Genomic DNA, 23,830 nt, shown 5'->3' on the forward strand with positions numbered 1-23,830 from the left:
ATGCAAGCACTTACGAACCTGGGGCCAGATTCACGAAGCAGTTACGCAAGCACTTACGAACGTGTACATCTTTCCTCAATCTTTGACGGCTTTGGTTACATTTATTAAAAAGTTTACAAGCATGAAAACTTGCCAATCAACTGTTGTTATTGTTATAAACAGCCTCCTGGTGCTTCCGAGCTCATTAACTGTTTAATAATTGTAAACAAAGCCGTCAAACAGTTAATGAGCTCCGAAGCACCAGGAGGCTGTTTATAACAACAACAACAGTTGATTGGCAAGTTTTCATGCTTCTAAACTGTTTAATAAATGTAACCAAAGCCGTCAAAGATTGAGGAAAGATGTACAGGTTCGTAAGTGCTTGCGTAACTGCTTCGTGAATCTGGCCCCAGACCAGCTTCACAGCTCGGGGATATGCCCATAAATATCCGACTGCTACTTCTCAAAAGTTCAGTTGTGCTTGCGGGGGTCGAGCTTCAGCTCTTGTGCCTCTAGTCCCCGGGCATAATGAACCTAACCCAACTACTTGGGCTGGAGGGTAGAGCGATTGTCTTGCTTCATGCAGGTCAGCGTTCAATTTCTGACCGTCCAAGTGGTTGTGGGTATCTTCTTGAGGTTATCTTGAGATGATTTCGAGGCTTGGTGTCCCCGTGGCCCAGTCTTCGACCAGGCCTCCACCCCCAGGAAGCAGCCCGTGACAGCTGACTAACACCCAGGTACCTATTTTACTGCTAGGTAACAGGGGCATAGGGTGAAAAACTCTGCCCATTGTTTCTCGCTGGCGCCCGGGATCGAACCCGGAACCACAGGATCACGCATCCAGTGTTCTGTCCGCTCAGCCACCGGCTCCCCTTACCGTTCAATTTCCGACGGTCCAATTGGTTGTGGGATACCATTCACGATACATGCACATAAAGAACGATTCTTTAGTTCTTTGAACTTCCTCTCCCATTTTACTAGGAGAGCAACTCCTTGTCTTTGCCTATTCCCCCCCCCCCCCACCTCGTTACTTGGAATCCCCCTGGAAGTGCTGCATTGAAGATCATATCATTTATTCTAGATTTCACTATTGCAATTAAATCAATCCTTTTAACCCTTTCTTTTATTTCCTCTGCTTTGTTTGCAACACCATTGGCATTTATGCACCATACATTAAGGCTCTTTTTGGACACCCTATTCCGAGAATTCTCAGGAGGGGAGGGAGGGAGGGGTTGGTTGGAGGTCAGGGCAGAGATCAGGAAGAGGGTGCAGGTGGTGAATGCCCCCCCCCCAACAAAGAAGGGGTTGGGTACAGTGATGGGGATGTATGACAGTGTGGGTGGTTGGGGGGGTGTCATGTTCACAGAAAACGATACCATCCGTTTTCTATGTGCGGCGGCTCAGACGCCAGAGGGAAGTAAACAAGAGAGCGTACAGGATGCCCGCCAAGCTTGGAGGCTGCTAGTCATGTAATCGTTTATAAGTATTAAAGTCAGTAACCAAGCCATGACTTTATATCAACCCTACAACCAAGACTTCCTCAGTAACACACAACACCACAGGGGGTGGATTGGTTTCAGTAGGGAGGGGGGGGGGTATGGGTTAGGTCCTTGGCAGGTTGCGGGCACTGATAGGGTGTGATTCAGAGAGAGTGAGGGAGGGGAGCGAGTTAGGTCCTGGGAGCAGGTCGGCCGAGCGGACAGCACGCGGGACTTGTGATCCTGTGGTCCCGGGTTCGATCCCAGGCGGCGGCGAGAAACAATGGGCAGAGTTTTTTTCACCCTATGCCCCTGTTACCTAGCAGTAAAATAGGTACCTGGGTGTTAGTCAGCTGTCACGGGCTGCTTCCTGGGGGTGGAGGCCTGGTCGAGGACCAAGCCACGGGGACACTAAAGCCCCAAAATCATCTCAAGATAACCTCAAGAAGGTCTTTATAATATCTATCAAGTCACTGCCTGGGTGGTCTGTATGATGTTACTGTACAAATTCTCTAATTTATGTTCCTGCGGTTTCTTGTCATGAATCTCATTTAAAACTTAATTGCCAGACATGGTTATCTTGAGGTTATCTCGAGATGATTTCGGGGCTTTTTAGTGTCCCCGTGGCCCGGTCCTCGACCAGGCCTCCACCCCCAGGAAGCAGCCCGTGACAGCTGACTAACACCCAGGTACCTATTTTACTGCTAGGTAACAGGGGCATAGGGTGAAAGAAACTCTGCCCATTGTTTCTCGCCGGCGCCTGGGATCGAACCCAGGACCACAGGATCACAAGTCCAGTGTGCTGTCCGCTCGGCCGACCGGCTCCTTAGGTGGTGAGTAAATGTGTTTTCTAATATATATTTAGATGCATTTAAAAATCGGTGAACTCAATCAAAACAAGTCTTCCTATTACCCTTACTGCATGGTCAAATTTGGCAAGATATCACAACCTTATTCATTGTGCAATTACCATTCAAACACTTTAAAATACTTTAAAAGCTCCCGTCTTTCAAACTGCATTCTCTCAGGGTTCAAAAGCATGCATTCCTCAATTAGACCCTGTATGCAAGCTAAACATATCAATTATGACACGAGCTCTCCACATATGTCAATTGCTTAATTTAGAAACTGTACTTGTGATTGGTTTTTAGCCCATTGTTGATGCGACTGTGTCTTGAGTTTTGTAACTAGCTCATCAAGATTGTAACTTTCTTTGATAAATGAATTGTGGGGTTCAGTCCCTGAGCCCATTATGTGCCTCTAACCCTTTCCGCCATTACCCACAGGATGGGTATGGGGTTCATAATAAATGAGCTAAACTAAAAACTATTACAATTGTCCTTTTCTCTTGTAATTCTATGTCATGTGAAAGCTTTGTCAATGAAATGTCACTCATCATTTCACAATTTATTATGTTCCCTGCTTTCTCCTCCTGGTCTTTAATTGCCATATTGTTCCCTTCATTCTTACATATTAGCGAAATGCAGACAAGGAGTCAAGAACGTCGCTGAAGTATGTTTACCAAACCACTCTAGAAAGTGAAGGGATGGCGACGTTTCGGTCCGTCCTGGACCATTCTCAAGTCTATTGAGAGAATGGTCCAGGACGGACCGAAATGTCGTCGTCCCTTTACTTTCTAGTGTGTGGTTTGGTCAACATTAGGGAAAATGCTCTATATGGTTTCCTCCAGCTTCCTCAATCTAGTCTCCCCATATCTCTACAGCCTGCTAAGTACATCAGTGGTTAATCCTACCTGATGGCCAAGGTTACTTCTACCCTTCTGGCCGATTCTAAGCTAGTTATTCTTCTCTCTAACCTTTTAATTGCTGTCCCCCAATTTTCCATTTCCCTAATTTCTCATATTTCCCCTATCGACTACTGCTCTTCAGTCATCTCTCGCACTCATTTTGTCTAATAACTTTGTTCTAGAATCACCTCGCCAATCTAAAATTTGCCTCTTCACACTCCGAGATGTACCTACAAGAGATTATGCGAGTTCTACTCCAGGCTCGACTTGCGAGAGCTTGGTCCAACACTTGCTTGGCCCTGCAGGTGTGCTAGGAGCACTTATTACATCCCAGTTGGTCTGACACTTCTTACCAAAAACTATCCAGTATTTTCTTGAAGACTTCCACTTTTGTTCCAGCAATATTTCTTACATTTGCTGGGAGGATACCGAACTATGGACCTCTGATGTTCATAGTGTTCTCTGACTGTGCTAATGGCACCCCTACTCTTCATTTGCTTTGATTTCTTTTCATATCATTCACTCCATTATATTTTACTGTGCAAATTTGGGACTCGGCCCTCTAGTGCCTTCCATGTGTATATTATGAGACGTCTCATCTCCTGTCTAAATAGGTGTCGAGTGTTGAGACAATTCGAATAGTTTAGGTGTTTTATCGTGTGTGTGTGTGTAGTGTGTATGTTCTCTGTATTCCATCTATTTCAGCAATCTATCCTGCTCTGAAGAGGGAAGCGAGTATCTAACAGTACTGAAGACATGACGGCACCAATGACTACCAATAAGAGCACTGCAATGCTATCCCTAGATTTAAAGGTTCTCTTAATCCATCATATTTTTCTAACTGATGCTACCATTTGCTTAGTTATGCTCCCTAAACGTTAAGCTGTCAATCATTATTATTTCCAGATGCTTTACATGCTGCTTTCCTACTATGGGCAGAATTGATTGTGTTTTGTACCCTGTATTTTGTTTAAGGTCCTCATTTTTACCATACCCAAGTACTGTACTTGGAATTTATCACTTAAAACACGTGTCATTTTCTGCTACCCAATCATAAACCTTATTAATACCAGCTTGTAGTTGTATTAATAACAGTCTTTTTCCAGAAGTAATTTTCATGCATAAAGAGCTTTACCTCACTTTTCTATTCACCACGGTTGAATAGAGAAGACGGTTGGAACAAGTTAGGTGAGAAGGGGGTGGAGGCCAAAACCGTCGGTAGTTTCAAAGCATTATATAACAGTGCTGGGAAGACGGGACACCACGAGCGTAGCTCTCATCCTGTAACTACACTTAGGTAATTACCAATAGACAAGTACCGATAGTGAAGTACACGCACATTACCAACAAAGCTCCTAGGACAGAGCTACGGACAAGCTCTTTACAACACTTTCCCACCGATTAATTTAAACTTCACTATAGCTCGCACTGCTTTCTTTTAGATTACTGTTCCCTTATACAACGTAGAAACCCCCCCCCCCCCCAATACCTTTAAGTTTAAATCTCATGAAACATGGTATTAAAGACTTGCCTAAAGTAAAGATATAGAATACTACAATCTTTTCAACTGCCAACCAATTGAAATACAGTACTGTATAATGAACAGTCTTCAATGGCACTATCCATATACACATTGAGGGAGGCTATATTAATCCTTATCAAGGAAATAATAAAACAAATACTTTCATGCAACAATAATTCATGACCTTCCAACAGGATGACACATTGACCAAATATGTTGAGGTTATTTCCAGCAATTTTAAAAATATATGGCAATAAAATGTCACACCCCACCGAGGTGCAGATCAAGGCTTGATGTTACAAAGTGCCGACTCTCATTATGGTGCTTGTCTGACTAGCTTTATCTGCCCACGTCAGCACACTGCTTTTTTGGGGGGGGTAGGGGGGGGACAGACAGACTTTACTTGCAAGCACGGCACGTCTTGGGTACTTACCTGGTAATAGTTAGTTCAGTGGAGCTTCAGTGGAAGTTCAGTGGAAACTACGTGCCCAATCAAAGAAACCTGAATGATCACTTTTACTGTAATATCCCTTATGAATTTCTACAATATTGACAATTCACTATCTTAATCACATTCCCAGTCAAAATATATTTTGACTAAGCAAATAAATTTGCATAAAATGATGGAAAATGCCACCCACTCAAACCAGTTTCCTGTTTCATGCGTGAACACTCATGTGTGGTGTATGTGTCACATGGCACTGGAGGTGCAAAACACCAACATGTGCTATTACAGTGTAACATGCTCACAGCAACTTGCGACAATAACAGACGAGCTTATATGACATTACCTATTTGAAGTTACATGGAGACTGAAGCTTGTGTGCACGGGCACACAAATGTTTACAAATTAGCGTGCATGCATATAAATGTATGCCTCTGTATATGCCTGTGCATGCACGTGTTCATATTAAGTCTCTTGCATGTCTGCACATTCCCAGGAAGTGAGTTCAAACTCTATAGGTCCAGCTTCTTGTGCATTAATTGACTAGTGTGAAGAAAGTCAATGTACAGCAAATGGAATAAAGTTATGACCACGCAGGTACACACTACTTTTGTTAGTAAACACAGCTGAACACGGCTGGAAAGCTACTGTAATCTTACCTTCTAGGAAGCAAAACACTTTACATTTTTGTAGGCTGCCAATGATTCTAACACGAGTTACATGAAAGATAAACGAGTAGCAAGATCACGACTGATGTGCGGAACATGTGATTCATTCCAAGCAGTGTTACTGTAACCGAGGGCAAGCACAGCAGGATAATGAGCCACCTACTCACACTGGCTGCTGATATATGGCATCTCCTAGGTCCGAAAAAGCTCCAGACATCCTTCTATACCTGTGGGATTAACCAAGGAGTGCATAAACACACCTTTCTTCATCTTCAACAAAAGTTAACCCTCCACAATCCCTTTTCTATATATATTTTCATTTATGTCAACACTTAACTTTTACCTTTCTTCCATATTAAGCATTGTAAATAAGGGTAGTGTGGATATTTTAACACATTTTATCTAAATGAAACTGTTAATGGAAAAGAAACTGTTAATGGAAAAATACAAAATGTTTGTGTTCCTGACACTGTTCTGCAATGTTAAAGCATTATAATGTTTTGCAGCTACAAACATGTTACCGAGTACACAACAAGTACATGAATATAAAGAAGTTACATTAATGAAGAATACCATGGTTAATACAGCTAAAATCATCAACAATTTCCAAATTTATTAGTATTAAAGTACAACACTAACCACCAACACAACAACATGTTAGGGTCGTACTACCGGGCCCAAAGGGTCCCGGTAGTACAGTTGGGTTTGTTATCGACGCACAATCGAGAACTCGAAGTTCGAATGCCAGGCGAGACACAAATAGTTGGGCACATTTCCTTTCATGTAATGCCGCTGTTCACATTGCAGCAAGTACATACTCAGGAGTTAGTCAGCTTATTGTGGGGGGCTGAATCCTGGGGGGGGGGGGGGGAAGGGGGGTAGTAATTTGACCCTAGGGCGGGGGGAGGGGTGACCTCGATAAAAGCCAGACGTGTATGAATACACTTTGGCTTCATGTTCCCCGACTCGAATTGTACGTTAGGTACACCCACTGCTTGCACTAACATACGGCCTTTACAAAAATATCCTCCTCAATAAGGTTTAATTAATGGTGCCCATTCAAAACTAAGCAAGATTATCAATGAGTGAGAGATGTGGATACGAAGAGAAAAATCCAAACACTTTGGCACACATTTTACTGTAATTACCATGACTATGAACTAGTTGTAACTACACTATCTCATTCAGAATACGAGAAAGGAGTGTTCAACTAGAGTAAGAATGTGCTATAGCGCAGATCATAAGACCATAGAGCCGAGAGCAAAGAATGTAAAAAGAGGCTGTTGTATCAAAGAAAGCCTAGAGAGTCCATTGGGAAAAACACACAACTAGGTTACCTGCTATGATGAAAAAAAAACATACATAAGATCAAGATAGCAAAATGGAAGGTGAACTCCCAAACCTTCCACTACTGACTTGCATTGACAAAGATGGGGGAAGTACAGTTGTGAAAAAAAAGCATGAAAATTTGACAAAATTTGACAATACAGTAATAGGAGGAAAAATGAATGCATCTTACAACCACTTCAATCACTGCTACTGCAAGCAATAGTGGAACTATTGCCTCCTGAAGCAGAGCTTGGAGTGCAAGAGCTCGAGCCCTAGGAGGTGGACGTCCAAGCCCCGCACCTACGGGTTCCAGAAGGAGATGGTCACAGCCCCCTTTCACCCGAGGCCGGCTTCCATCATGACCCTGTATCGTCTAACTTTTGTATATTAACACTTTTTTTTTTTTTTACGTTTCGGAAGTCATTTAGTTACCAGTCATCACATCTTTTTCAATTTACTACTGACTTGCTACTCTAGGAAACATAGGCACCATACAACTACTGCATATTTCAATTTTAGTTCCATAAAAGGTCATGAATTTCTTTAATGTGTCACCATCCATGTGTTTAAAAGCAATTGTTTTCTGTTTAAAAGCGACTGTTTTCTATCCAGAACCAGCCCTAGATCTCTATTTGAATTCTTTAAAACTTTTCACATAATGCATTGATTTTGTGGAGCCTATTTGTTATTCCATGTTCCATAATGTGACTTTACATTAAACTCCAATTGAAAAGTGTTCCTCCACATTTATTTTGTCTAGGTCTTTTTGTACGGCATACACCTTTTCCAAGTTTCTTATCTTCCCTAGTAGCTTGACATCAACAAACATGTTCGTATAATTGTTTTCCATCTGGTAGGTAGTTTATTTATACAATGAACATTACTGGTGCTAGAACTGAACCCTGTGGTAATCCGCTAGTAACATTTCTCCAATCTACTAGTGTGTAATTACTTAAGTGTAGTACAGAAGGAGAGCTACGCTTATGGTGTCCCGTCTTCCCAGCACACTGACATAACACTTTGAAATTACTGACGGTTTTGGCCTCCACCACCTTCTCACTTAACTTGTTCCAACCATCTACCACTATTTGTAAAAGTGAATTTTCTTTTATTTCTAATGCAGCTTTGTTTAGATTAAATCTATGACCTTCTTGAATTTCCAGGTCTCGGGAATTCTTCCCTATCAATTTTACAGATTCCTGTTACTATTTTGTACGTAGCAATCATATTGCCTCTTCTATCTTCTAGTTTTGGCATATGTAATGCCTCTAACCGCTCCTCGTAGCTCTTGTCCTTCAGTTCTGGGAGTCACTTAGTGGCATGTGTCTGGACCTCTCACAATTTCTATTTAATCAATCCCGTTTCCTAGGTCTGCATCCCTGTTTTGGTATGAATGACTGAGCCTTCGTCGTATATTTCGCAAAATTTGGCATACATCTCCATTTACTTCACATGAAGCAAATCCATCAAATTATGTGAGCATACATGCTCACTCATTTAGTGCAAGAAAATGCGGGTTCAGGCAGATTCGAGGTTGTAACTTTTTAGTGATCCACGGGTTAAAGTGCACATCTGGGATAAGAGAAGATGCTGGTTTGATTTTGCTGTCCTGCTGCAAAGATTCTCATATCACATTGTGATTTCATTCATTAAGGTTTACAATAAGGCTGATTAGTCTGGGGGACTATTCAAATTCCTCCCAACAAAAGGCTAAACTGGCTTTAAATATGAATCCCACACTTAACAGTAGGACTAATGTACCTACTTGAATATAAATAAAAAATCAATAAAATAATTAAAAATAAAAAGACAAGTGCATTAGCGCACTAATCAATGAAAATAATGACCCACTATATATTTTGAAGATACAAGTAAACATAGACCATATATTTTTATCCCAACCCAGGATCATCTTCAGCAGTGTAAATGACGGACAGCTGTAGGTGCTTTTATGGCATTAACTCGGGTGTCCAGTGAATGGGTGTAATTAGGATATTACTTGTGGCTTACACCTCTTTGTAGGACTCCTGACTTTACATCATAAAAGCACCTACAACTGTCATTCTCACTCGCTGCTGAAGTTGATCCCGGGTTCGGATCGAAATATACTGTCTACATTTACTTTTGTATTCAAAATAGTGGGATATTATTTTCACTAAAGCAAATAGGGTTATTGAAAGGGCCTAAATCTATAGATATTTAAGAGAATCGATCCATTTCCTGGAACGGAGAGCACGAAAACATTTCAAGTCTGGTTTAAAGCTCTTTTTGTCAGGGATGTGAAGGATTACTCAAGTATTTGCCTGTCAGACAGCAGCAAAAGGGAGGCACTTTTTGATAACAGCTCATTACACTGACAAAAGAAGGAATTTACTATTGTCTGGTAATTTCTTGCCCCAGGGAGCCTGCAACTCGTCCTTGACTCAAGTCGATTACATCCAGCAGTCGACCCCACAGACGCATTCATAAATTTTTACATGCTGTTCACTTAAAACGGGAATTTTCTCAAATATAAATTATTATAATACATTAGCATATTGTACATATATAGGCATAGATTAGGTTAGGTGTTTAGGTTTTGTTGGCGATCATTTGTATTTGTGGTACGTGAGTGAAGCATTTACAGCGTTGTAGCTCTAACAAAATTTCTCGGTGAAGCACTTGTTCCGGAAGCGTTCTAATGTCAGCAGTTACGAGTCGTGTGTAAACATTTTTCCATTCATAAACGGGGGGGTTTGGCGGATGCATGGAACCCCTTTTGGGTCTTTGGAGGACGGGCTGGGAGCCTGACAGCCGAGTTGACAGCGCTTCGGATTCGTAGTCCTGAGGTTCCGGGTTTGACTCCCCGGTGGAGGCGGAAACAAATGAGCGAAGTTACTTTCACCTTGATGCCCCTGTTCACCCAACAGTAAATAGGTACCCGAGAGTTAGACAGCTGCTACGAGCTGCTTCCTGGGGGAGGGGGGGGAAAAAAACAATAATGTAGGCCTGGTCAAGGACCAAGCTGCAGGGACACTAAGCCCCAAAAATCAAGATCATTTCAAGATAACCCAATTCCCTCCCCCTCCCCTTGGTTGATTCTATCTATTTCGATCTTGAAACACCACAATAACATTGATTTAATTTTGCTAATGCTACAATGAGGAAAACTGAACACATTGGAAACCACAAAATTTCCTCGTTCTGTAAACTTTTAACACCTTATGGTCTTTATCTCTCCATCAAAGGCGTATGTAATGGTTGGGGGAGTTTGGGAGGGCTGACGAGAGCTCAACGTGGGATGGATGGCGCACGCTCTCAATATCTCTCGATAGATCCGAGAAATGAACTCGCTATACATGTAAAACTTGTTGAAAGTACCCAACATTACTCTTAATCTAAAATGTGCAGTATCCAAAGATCCAATCTACACAATTTTGCACTTTTGTAAATTGTTGAACTCAAAAAAAATCTTTGCTCAAGATAACACATTTAAAACCCAATAAACTTTACATTGGCCGAAGAGAAAAATAAACTAGTGTTGCATTACAAAATACCCAAGTATTATGCAGGCGATGAGTCACAATAACACGGCTAAAGTATGATGACCAGACCACATACTAGAAGGTGAAGGGACGACGACGTTTCGGTCCGTCCTGGACCATTCTCAAGTCATTTGAGAATCGACTTGAGAATGGTCCAGGACGGACAAAACGTCGTCATCCCTTCACCTTCTAGTGTGTGGTCTGGTCATCACCCAAGTGTTACAATGGTTAAATTCTTTATGTTGGACACCCATCCTTATAAATTGGTTATTTCCATTAGTTCTCACACAACATTTGATATTATAAAAGGGAGAAGGTACAAATACAGTACACAAGGTATTGTAGTATACTACTTTAAAGCACAAACTACAAATCTGCTACAGTAACTTTCAAAATACTATACAAGTACCAAGTGAAGGCATGCTCAATTCATGCAAGTGAAAATGCCAAAACGGTAAATATCCACAGATTACAACAACAAAAATTACAACAATTAGGTATCAAATGGACATGTATAATTAACAGTCAAACCAAGTGAAGGGTACTCACAGTGGCGCGGAGGAGACGGCCTCTTGTATGTCTGTGATGACTTCGTTAGCTTTCTGCACCCTGGACACCACAACATCCCGGCAGGACCATACAACACCCAACAAAAGCCAACAGAAAAGAAAAGTGCACTAAAATTGCAGGTTTACAAAATCTAGCATATTACATAAAACAAGAGCCAATAAACAAACAATTAACCAGATTTGGATATTACTCAAAACAAATTGCTGAATGCTTATTTAAATACTGTAAGTAAGTATTTTATCACAAGAGGAGAGTTCAGGTTGAAAACGAGAATGAACTGGTAATTTTACAACTATGAATGTAGATTTGGATGGTGCAGGACATCAATGGTTTTCCTCGAGACCCTCCAGCTACGCTTGGATTGACGGTTACATACGGCCCAGCACTGTAGCCACCCCTAACCCCCCCCCCCTACAACAACAATGATTTATCCATCATTCTAGCTTGATGCCGAGTGTTGTTGATGCACAGTCTGTGGCTGAAAGAATGGCATTAACCATGGGCTCTGGAAACCCTCAAAGTCCAGTTTAACACTGACGCTTTGGGCGAGCGAGCATTTCTCCTACCCTAGTGGTTTTGGACGTTGCGTGGGAGCTCGCGGTAATACTGAAACGTGTAGACTCTTTTCAACTGTCACCTTATTTCTCATCCTAGGTTTTCCAATTTGAAATCAATGTGTTCGCAATAGAATTCTCCACACTATTAAATGCAAATGAAGTCCGAAAGCACGGCGTACCACCCACAGCAAACAGAGAAAGTGACAGCGCGTTACCCCAATGAGCGCTAATAGAGCAATAAAATGGGTTTGCTCTTTTCAACTTTGTTACTTCAATTTTGGTCCTAGGTCTTTCATTTTGGTATCAATGGATTTGCAATGAAATTCCCTACAGGTGTATGTGCATATAAAGCCCAAAAGAACGGCAAGAAAGTGAGAGCAAGTTACCCGGGAGCGCTAAAGAGCAATAAAATGTGTACTCTTCACATTGGACATCAATTCTCGGCCTAGGTCTTTCATCCTGGTACTGTATTCGCAGTAGAATTCCCTACACGATTAAATACATGTAAAGTCCAAAAGCCCGGCGTACCATCCGCAGCAGCCAAAGTGACTGCACATAACCCCAGCGAGTGCTAATAAAGAGCAATAAAATGGGTTTGTGCGTTTCAACTTTGTTACCTCCATTTTGGTCCTAGGTCTTTCATTTTGGTATCAATGGATTCCCAATGAAATTCCCTTCAAGGGGTATATGCATATAATGTCCAAAACCATGGCAAAAGCAGGCCAATTTTTTTTGTTATTTTTTACTCCATCCTTTGTCACCGGTGGGTTGAAAGTGTTAAGGCGACAGTTGACGTTTATTAGATGACATGGCATGGTACTATAATTTTTCTGCCTCTTATCAAAACCAGCGTATGCCAAATTATCCAAGTTTCTCCTACAAATTTAAGGGAAGAAACTATGTAAATTGTTGAATGCATAACAATTCTGAAACTTTACACAATTGGTCTAGGTGAATTTAGGCGATAAAAATAAGGGGGGGATTTAGAAAATAGGATTCAAATCGGGACATGGTCCAGAATGACATGACCGAGCTATATGAAGGTTCAGTTTACAGTATTTTTGCCGAGCATTGTGAAGGTTCAGTTTATAGTATTTTAAGTTTTTATTTACAACTGCAGGTGCTGCAACTTAAAACACAATATTGGCTCTTATTAAATGCAATAAAACACAACTAATTAAATCAAATAGTGTAACATAAAAGCAATACTGGAAAAAAGCAGACCCAATGCTTCACCCACATCAAGTTCAACTACTTCACAGTACCAAAGCAGTGACTTAATAATTACCAAAGTTTCCATTCCATTGAAAACACCACCATTTAAACTTTACTGTTTTAACTTGACGCTTTTACTGGGTCAAAAATCCTTTGGTCTTAACTTAAAATATCTGGAATGTGTAATAAGAAAGTCGAGACAAGGGGGAACCTTTGGGTAAAGAGTAGTGGAAACATTTGGGAAAGTAACCAGATGCACTTCCCCAAGTACAGGCAGACATTTTCCTACAAGACTACAGCAAGCAAAGGAGCAATAAAGAGGTCATTCCTAAGGCTCGGCCACCTACAGTGCATTCCTTGGATGAAAAACCTAAAACTCTATAAAGCAACATACTTACACAGGTAAACTTTGGACATATTGAGTGCTAAAAGGAGAGAAAATAAGTGTTACTTAAATAAAACAAATACTGGAATAGACATTAATTTTTGGGGGGGGAGGTCGGGGAAGCCAAATAAAATGTGAGGCTATGTATAAATAAAAAAAATAAGTTGTGCACCACCTAGTGAATATTAAATCAATGGGGGAACTGTTAAAAGTAAAAATTACAAATACATAACTATCAGTAATTAACCTGAACACTAATCAGTAGAACTGTGCCAAACTACTCATTGGATTTCATAATGATGGCACTTGCCCTGAGAAACCTGGCAATGCCAGACAAACCCCCTTGTGAGACACCATGGCAAGTACTTCAACTATACCAAGATATTTGCTAAGGCACAATTAACTATGCTTCACATCTGGGTTAGTACAGTACTAGGAATGCAAATGTCTAAATTGTAATAACATCCTAGTTGAGAAAGGCAAACTATCCAGGTCACATCTATAATTCTAATAACCTTAGACTGTCTGAAATCTGGCAGGTGAAGCAAAGAAGACTAAATTGAAGGCCTGAGTAACATGATAATTTGTAATTAGATTTAAGGCCTTGCAATACTGTACATACAAAAATGCAACCCCCCCCCCCCCCCCCCCACCCCAAAAAGATCCTTGCATAGCTACTTTGGACATAATGTAAAATATATGAACCATTGAGCCCCTTAAAAATTCACATTCTGCATTATTGAAATATGAAGAGACGACGACGTTTCGCTCCGTCCTGGACCATTCTCAAGTCGAGAATGGTCCAGGCTGAATGGTACATCGACTTGAGAATGGTCCAGGACGGACCGAAACGTCGTCATCCCTTCACCTTCTAGTGTGTGGTCTGGTCAACAAAAGGTGTTTAATTTTGCCTTCTTTTATTGGCCCCGTACAAAATTATCAGCACCAAACACTGCACCTCCTGAAATGCTTGAGCAGTCCAGGGGTTGAAGAAGAACAAGGGTCATACATAACCAATTTTAAATTTTTTTTGTTATGTACAACTTTCACATCTTACATACATTTGTGTGGATGTATTAATCACGAATACAAACAAGATGAAATGGACTGGTAATTTTGTCCATTACCCCAGCAATAATGAGCACTGGCCATTAATGATTTTACAGTTTAAATTGCTCACTGTGATGAACTTTGAGCCAAGATGGGCTGTTCAAAGTACACAGCAAGCTGCAGAAAAGCAGTCATTCCACCAAAGAACCTGATCTCTCATAAGTAACTGCCATTCAGAGTACTGGAACTAACCCAGGTCAATATATTGTAGCTTAGAAACAAAACACGCTACATCATCATCTCATCTAAAGATAAAATATCAGACTTCCTGAGGCAACCTGGTCACTTGGAAAAGCAAGGCCAATTGGTTGTATCAAGGAACTATCGAGAGTTGCATAGTGCAGCTGGACCACCTATGGCATGACACTAAAATGGTCAGAACCATCGAAACTAGCAAACCCCATAAGTCAAATCCAGTACACCAGACAGGCTGATAACTGAGGACCCTATCCCACACCCCCCCCCCCTCACTTTAAACATAGTAGTAAATTGATACACTACCAATTAAAAAGGAATGTACAAGCGAATATTCTCTACAAAGGCAGCAAGGTGGTCTTCGTGGGTTGGACAGAGTATCTGCCCCTCTTCCCCAAAGGGTCCATTCAGGTTGAAAATTTATAAGGAATGAGAGAGCAAGTAAACAATTCCATCCATTCTCCATGGAAATTTAAAATGCCTGGAGGAAGAGACTCGTCATAGTATTCCTCCTCAGACCTTTTCAGAGAGGACGGAGTAACCCCTAAAGGTTCATTTGAACTTTAGAATATTTATCTAAAACCTGGAGCTCCTACCAGTTTGCACTAATTCATAACACACACACTTGATATTGAAAAGTCTGAATTTGAGAACATTTTAAGGGCCCCTGCAAAACTTTCTTTTAAGAGGAAGACACTGTTCCACTCTTTGTAGAGGGGAATACTGTATCTTACAGTGGTAGAAGAATTGTGATGGGGCATCCATCCTCCGAGATGCCTGGAGGCCTGTACACAACTCCCAGTTGTAACAGGCCAACGACTTGCTTGCAACAGACTCCAAAGGACTGCCAAGGAATGACCTGGTTGATACCCGACTTTCCTCCAATTGAGTCACTGTGCCGAGGAGGAATACTTTATGCTTATGACCTAATGTCAGATTACTAATCATTCATATCCACTTTATCAGTTTAGCAAAATTCACCATATACTATTACACTAATCACAGTCAAACCAACCAAACCTAAAGCACAAAAACTTCAAATTCCCCTTCATTAGCCACTATGAGACATTGGAAATGAATACCATAAATTCTACATAATTACACCCACTAAAGCATGGGTACCCAACATAACCCCACAGGAAACAAGACATTAATATTCGTGTATTTGGTTTTAGATAGCAAATACAAAATAGATAACTTAAGTTTCCTATCATGAACAATTTAATCTTAGTCACTAACAATTACTCAACTTGGAATAAAATAAAGCACACTAGAAATATTAGGAATAATAAACATTGTGTACTAATTTACAGTACATTGTATAGCATATAAACAAGCCCCCATTAATCCTACAACACAGTCAAGCCCCTGGGGATTACAAACCCCTACCTTATTATGAAACATTAATAACACATTGAAAATCACTTTTACGGTACAATTCCTCGAGGCACAAAATACTTATTATACTCCAGAGGAATGTCCAAAACTGGCATTAGTGGTAATTTACACACAATACCGAACTTACGTTTGAGATTCGCGGACGGTCTTCATCGAATTATTGAAGTCCTCGGTAAACTCGCGCCACACAGTAATTCCAAGCCTACGCTTGAGATCCTGTGCATGTTTTACTTTAGAACCCAGCACCTGTCGAAGGGTCTGGATTTCCTCTTCAGTCTGCCAGAAAAAAATTATTAAATTGGCATTACAGAAATGTACACCATATTTAAGACGTGATCAATTTTCTTCACTGTTAATGAACCAAATCGAGCAATTAAAAACCAATATATTTACACTGACCAAGCTGATATATTCATAATATTGTATGAGCACCTGTCCTGCACCAGGTGAAATTTGTAATTATCATACTTGAGAAGGAACCATTTTTATTGGTTAACCCTTTAATAAAATAATCGGATACATTACATTCCTATCTCTGAAACTACATACTCTGATCATGAGCTATAAAAGTAAAAGCACACATTAATATCCAAAAAAAATGCCCCCCCCACCCCCAAAAAAAAAGGTACTAACGGCTTGTCAGCATGTTGACCACATTTAATAATTTCATAGTCTAAATCTGCTCTACTTCCTTTTAGAAACAATACATGTAAAATCTCAAAATGTAATCTTGAGCCAACAGGCTACATTTAAAGCAAAATTTTCTATTACAATACTGCATTGTGTAATACTACATACTGTAGTATGAATTTTGTAAGCTTGTGAAATTTTATTTTTTTTTTGGCCCATAGGGACAGGCTGCCAAAAGGTTAATGCTTTAATTACAATTCTTCCCTCAAGAAAGATGGAAATCAATTAATGAAAATGAATAAAACTATAGTACAGAACATGTGTGATTCTGTATTACTTAGACGACAAAGTAAAAAGCAGCATTTACTGGATCGCCAGTAACCCACTGGCTCACTTTGCTAAGGAAAGAAATAAAGGTGCATAAACATCAAATCATAATACATCAAAGATCTTACAAGATAACGCAAGAGTTGTGGTTACCTTAGTGAGCTCTGACTTCCATTCTTCTCTCTGCTTTTCCTGCTCTTCAGGAGAGAGGGCATTGAAGGTATCATGGACGCCACTGTCGGGAGTGACAGCATCGTAGCTCACTTCTTCAGCTGCAAACATAACATCACATTAATAACCTATACGAGGCAAAACATTTTTCAGGTACAGTACTGCAAAGAGTTGTAACTTTATAAAACTTTCATGTACCTTGAACACACATTTAAGTCATCTTACATATTAAATATGAATACTAAAACAGTCCTATTTAATCCGTAAAATTAATAAACATTGACAAATTATGTTATCAAAATCTGTTCATCACTGCATTTCAAAAAGTGACATTTTAAACCTTCCCTAGTTTACAGCAAAGCTTGATAAAACTGCCTCCTCTGTATAGTAACTGACTTTTGAACAAGGGAGGTGATGGTTGTTCAGTCGACAGTGTGAAAGGGCATCCATTAGGTTTACATGTGACATGTGTATTCACCTAGTTGTGTTTGCAGGGGTTGAGCTTTGCTCTTTTGGCCCACCTCTCAACTGTCAATCGAGTGTTTACCAACTATTTTTTTCCCCAACACACACAAACATGATGAATTCTTCAGGAGTCAGAGAAAGAAAAAGACTTGGGAGTTGATATCACGCCAGACCTGTCTCCTGCAGCACATATCAAGAGGATAACATCAGCGGCATATGCCAGGCTGGCCAACATACGAACGGCATTCAGAAATTTGTGTAGAGAATCATTCAGGACTTTGTATACCACATATGTCAGGCCAATCCTGGAGTATGCAGCCCCAGCATGGAGTCCATATCTAGTCAAGGATAAGACTAAACTGGAAAAGGTTCAAAGATTTGCCACCAGACTAGTACCCGAGCTGAGAGGTATGAGCTACGAGGAGAGACTACGGGAATTAAACCTCACTTCGCTGGAAGGCAGAAGAGTTAGGGGGAACATGATCACCACATTCAAGATTCTCAAGGGAATTGATAGGGTAAAGACAGGCTATTTAACACAAGGGGCACACGCACAAGGGGACACAGGTGGAAACTGAGCGCCCAAATGAACCACAGAGATATTAGAAAGAACTTTTTTAGTGTCAGAGTGGTTGACAAATGGAATGCATTAGGAAGTGATGTGGTGGAGGCTGACTCCATACACAGTTTCAAGTGTAGATATGATGGAGCCCAATAGGCTCAGGAACCTGTACACCTGTTGAGAGGCGGAACCAAAGAGCCAGAGCTCAACCCCCGCAATCACAACTAGGTGAGTACGTACACACACACACCCCCCCCCCCCCAGGAAGCAGCCCGTGACAGCTGACTAACTCCCAGGTACCTATTTACTGCTAGGTAACAGGAGGCATTCAGGTTGAAAGAAACTTTGCCCATTTGTTTCTGCCTGGTGCGGGAATCGAACCCACGCCACGGAATTAAGAATCCTGCATGTTATCCACCAGGCTACCAGGCCCCCTAATACCCCTATTTTGTGTATACTGAACTATGTGGAGTCCCTCTCTACATTATTACAGTTCTCTTGACACGCACGCAAGTGCAGCATGTGCCCAGATTATTTAATTAAGTAATCACCCATGTGCCAACCAGGCTACAGACTTTATTATGCAATACGTCTGACAAGTACAGTATAAAGCTTATCAGCTTTAAACTATAGTAAATGATCTGCGACTCCCCCCCCCCCCCTTTCACTTGGCCGGGACGGTAGAGTCAGTCTTGCCTCATGCAGATCGGAGTTCAATCCCCAACCCTCCAAGTAGTTGGAGACCATACCCCCCCCCCCCCACCACCCACACACCCCAAATCTGTATCCTGACCCTTTCCAAGTGATATAAAGTCGTAATGGCTTTGAGCTCTTCCCCCAATAATTCCCCCGCCCCCCCCACTCCCAGCTGAGCATCTACACATGCTCCAACATCAGGGTCCAGACCACAGCTTCCTGAACAAGAGGTTTCTGTTTTTCAAGACCATAAAAATCCATGTAAAAGCAGACAATACAACTCAATGAATACAATGATAAAGCAATGTAATAAAAAATAAGCCTGGCTTTAAATCGTCAAGGGGAAAGTGTAACCTCTGATTCTAGCAAGTCGGTATACCTGGAGCATAACTGGAGAGGGTTCCAAGATTTTTAATTCCCCCAGGCCATGCCTGGCGCCTGTCTTGCTCGTTTGATATTAGAATATAAGAATATAAGAACAAAGGTAACTGCAGAAGGTCTATTGGCCCATACATAAGAACAAAGGCAACTGCAGAAGGCCTATTGGCCCATACATAACGTAAGAACATAAGAACAAAGGCAACTGCAGAAGGCCTATTGGCCCATACGAAGCAGCTCCTATTTATAACCACCCAATCCCACTCATAAACCATGTCCAACCAGCGCTTGAAACAATCGAGGGACCCCACCTCCACCACGTTACGCGGTAATTGGTTCCACAAAACAACCCTGTTACTGAAACAGTATTTAACATAAGAACATAAGAACATAAGAACAAAGGTAACTGCAGAAGGCCTATTGGCCCATACGAGGCAGCTCCTATTCTATAACCACCCAATCCCACTCATATACTTGTCCAACCCGTGCTTGAAACAATCGAGGGACCCCACCTCCACAATGTTACGCGGCAATTGGTTCCACAAATCAACAACCCTGTTACTGAACCAGTATTTACCCAAGTCTTTCCTAAATCTAAACTTATCCAATTTATACCCATTGTTTCGTGTTCTGTCCTGTGTTGATACTTTTAAAACCCTATTAATATCCCCCCGGTTATGTCCATTCATCCACTTGTAAACCTCTATCATGTCACCCCTAACTCTTCGCCTTTCCAGTGAATGCAACTTAAGCTTTGTTAATCTTTCTTCATATGAAAGATTTCTAATTTGGGGAATTAACTTAGTCATCCTACGCTGGACACGTTCAAGTGAATTTATATCCATTCTATAATATGGCGACCAAAACTGAACTGCATAATCTAAATGGGGCCTAACTAGAGCAAGATATAGCTTGAGAACCACACCAGGTGTCTTGTTACTAACGCTGCGATTAATAAATCCAAGTGTCCGATTTGCCTTATTACGAACATTTATGCATTGATCCTTTTGTTTTAAATTCTTACTAATCATAACTCCCAGATCCCTTTCGCAATCCGACTTCGCAATCACAACACCATCTAGCTCGTATCTTGTAACTCTATCATCATTACCTAACCTCAGAACTTTACATTTATCAGCATTAAACTGCATCTGCCAATCCTTTGACCATTTCAAAACCCTATCTAGATCAACTTGAAGTGATAGTGAGTCCTCCTCCGAATTAATTTCCCTACCGATTTTCGTATCATCGGCAAATTTGCAAATGTTGCTACTCAAACCTGAATCTAAATCATTTATATATATTATAAACAACAGAGGTCCCAGGACAGAGCCTTGAGGCACTCCACTTACAACATTTTCCCACTCTGACTTGATTCCATTTATACTAACTCTCTGTTTCCTTTGGTATAGCCATGCCCTAATCCAGCTTAATATAGCACCCCCAATACCATGAGACTATCTTTTTAATCAGTCTTTCATGTGGCACTGTATCAAAAGCTTTGCTAAAGTCAAGGTATACAACATCGCAATCCTTACCACTATCAACTGCCTCAACAATGCTAGAATAAAAAGATAACAAATTTGTTAAACATGAACGGCCATTTATAAAACCATGTTGCGACTCAATTATTAATTTATGTTTTTCAAGATGAAGACGAATTTTATTTGCTATTATAGATTCGAGTAACTTTCCCACAATAGACGTTAGGCTAATTGGTCGATAGTTAGACGCAAGTGATCTATCTCCTTTCTTAAAAACTGGTATCACATTAGCAACTTTCCAAAACTCTGGCACTCTGCCTGACTCTATTGATTTATTAAATATGGTTGACAGTGGGTCACAAAGCTCCTCTTTGCATTCTTTAAGCACCCTGGCAAACACTTCATCCGGCCCTGGGGATTTGTTTGGTTTGAGTTTTACTATTTGTTTAAGAACATCCTCCCTGGTAACTGCTAAACTCGTCAACCTGTCCTCGTCCCCACCCACATAGACTTGTTCGGCTGAAGGCATATTGTTAAGTTCCTCTTTAGTAAATACAGATACAAAATATTTATTAAAAATACTACTCATCTCTTCATCACTATCTGTTATTTGACCTGTCTCAGTTTTTAATGGACCTATCCTTTCCCTAGTCTTAGTACGATATAACTGAAAAAACCCTTTAGGATTTGTCTTTGCTTGCCCTGCTATGCGAACTTCATAGTTTCTTTTTGCTTTCCTTATCTCTTTTTTAACATTTCTAACCAGTTGTACGAATTCCTGTTCTAAAGTGACCTCCCCATTTTTAATCCTTTTGTACCAAGCTCTCTTTTTACCTATAAGGTTCTTCAAATTCTTTGTTATCCACTTTGGGTCATTAGTATTCGATCTATTCAATTTGTATGGTATACTACGTTCCTGTGCTTTGTTTAGAATATTCTTAAATAAGTTATATATTGAATCCACATCGAAATCCCCATTTAAGTCACCTATCGCTGGGTTCATGTCTCGCTCCAAGACCGGCCCACACCCCATACCCAAGACTTTCCAATCAATTTGACCCAAAAAATTTCTTAGGCTATTAAAATCAGCTTTTCGAAAATCTGGCACTTTAACAGAATTTTCTCCTACTGGTCTATTCCATTCTATGCTAAATCTGATTTCTTTGTGATCACTGCTCCCTAGCTCACTCCCTATTTCGATGTCATTAATTTGCGTTTCCCTGTTAGTTAACACTAAATCTAAAATATTATTTTCCCGTGTTGGTTCCTTAATGTGTTGCGTAAGAAAGCAATCGTCAATTAATTCTAGAAAATCTTCTGCTTCACTATTCCCTGTTTTGTTCAACCAGTTTATTCCGCTAAAATTAAAGTCACCCATGACATAAATACTGTTAGATCTAGATGCTCTAGATATTTCATCCCATAGATGCTTTGCTTCCATTCTGTCTAAATTTGGTGGCCTATATATTACTCCTATTATAATATTATTAGCTTTTTCGTTTAATTCAATCCAAATAGTTTCTGTGTGTGGCTCTGTTTTGATTCCCTCTTTGAGACTACATTTCAAATTGTCCCTGACATATATGGCTACTCCACCTCCTCGTCTAATATATCTATCTGTGTGAAATAGTTTAAATCCATATATTTGATATTCAGCTAATAGTTCTCTATTTTCTACATTCATCCACGTTTCGGTAAGTGCAATAATATCTATTTTTTCTGTGCAGACAAGAGCATTTAATTCGTTAATTTTATTTCTTAGACTTCTACTGTTAGTGTAATATACCCTAAGTGAATTGTTATTTTGCGGACCTTCTCTTTCCCTGATCGTTTTGCCAATTCCTTTCTCCCACAAACACATACTTTTATTACCTCCTTCCTCCAAATCAATTCCCATACCTCTGTCTACTAACAGTTTAAACCCAAACAAACACCTCTAACCACTTCTTCTAACGAGTTCGCAACAGCATCATAGCAATATGGAAGTTGTAGTTAAGGACCTGGTGACTCTAGTGGGAGCCCTGAGGACAGAGTTGGACTCTCTGCGGGAGGAGGTGCGTCAGCTGAAAGAACAACGAGAAGTAACGAAGAAGGAGACCAGCAGTAAAGGGACCTCGTCTTGGAGAGTTGTGAAAGACAGGGGCCTTAAGAAGACTTTGATAAAGCCGCCTTCAAACGCCATAGCAACTTCTAATTCATTTGACGTTTTGGAGGACGAGTGCTGTGGAGAGACTGTGGATCGCGCAAAAGGGAAAGCAACGAAGAGAAAGGAAGCGCAGGCCCCTCAGAAAGTAAAGGAAGTACCTAAGCAAACATTAGTTGTGGGAGATTCCCAGATAAGGTATTTGGATAGAACGTTTTGTGCTAGAGATAGGGGGAACAGGTTAAGGGTTTGCTATCCCGGAGCTGGCATTGGTGATATTATAAACAACATGAATGATATTATGGCTGGTAATGGGAACAATCCCATTATTTGCATTAGCGTGGGAGGAAATGATGTTGGTCGAGTCAGGAGTGAGGAACTGATTCAGAGGTATAAAACAGCCATAGAGTTAGTTAGGAGCAAGGGAGGAATCCCGATCATATGTGGCATTCTTCCAAGAAAGGGAGTGGGAAATGAATGGATATCGAGGGCACTTGGTGTCAATTGCCGGCTGGAAAGATATTGCAAATCAAATGCAATATCTTTCATAGACAACTGGGAACACTTCTATGGAAGAAATGAAATGTATGCTCGTGATGGGGTGCATCTATCGAGAGCTGGGGTTGTTGCTGTTGCGAACTCGTTAGAAGAAGTGGTTAGAGGTGTTTGTTTGGGTTTAAACTGTTAGTAGATAGAGGTATGGGAATTGATTTTGAGGAAGGAGGTAATAAAAGTATGTGTTTGTGGGAGAAAGGAATTGGCAAAACGATCAGGGAAAGAGAAGGTCCGCAAAATAACAATTCACTTAGGGTATATTACACTAACAGTAGAAGTCTAAGAAATAAAATTAAC

The 23,830-nt window shown here is 40.7% G+C and overlaps 1 protein-coding gene across 9 annotated transcripts in view; it reads right to left on the minus strand.

The window, feature by feature from the left end:
* Nucleotides 1-23,830, minus strand: part of LOC123772896 (uncharacterized) — a 99,270-nt gene that overhangs the window by 60,188 nt on the left and 15,252 nt on the right. For 3 of the 9 annotated variants that reach the window (XM_069323233.1, XM_069323235.1, XM_045766293.2), the window contains 5 exons: nucleotides 17,233-17,351; nucleotides 16,250-16,398; nucleotides 13,433-13,459; nucleotides 11,242-11,301; nucleotides 6,007-6,066 (listed from right to left, as the gene is read on the minus strand). In XM_069323233.1, coding sequence (XP_069179334.1) covers nucleotides 6,007-6,066; nucleotides 11,242-11,301; nucleotides 13,433-13,459; nucleotides 16,250-16,398; nucleotides 17,233-17,351 — 415 coding nt within the window. The remainder of the gene's footprint in view (nucleotides 1-6,006; nucleotides 6,067-11,241; nucleotides 11,302-13,432; nucleotides 13,460-16,249; nucleotides 16,399-17,232; nucleotides 17,352-23,830) is intronic. The other 6 variants (XM_069323234.1, XM_045766297.2, XM_045766296.2 and 3 more) reach the window with 6 other exon arrangements.

This window comes from Procambarus clarkii, chromosome 12 (assembly GCF_040958095.1).
Source record: "Procambarus clarkii isolate CNS0578487 chromosome 12, FALCON_Pclarkii_2.0, whole genome shotgun sequence".
NCBI classification, from domain to species: Eukaryota; Metazoa; Arthropoda; class Malacostraca; order Decapoda; family Cambaridae; genus Procambarus; species Procambarus clarkii.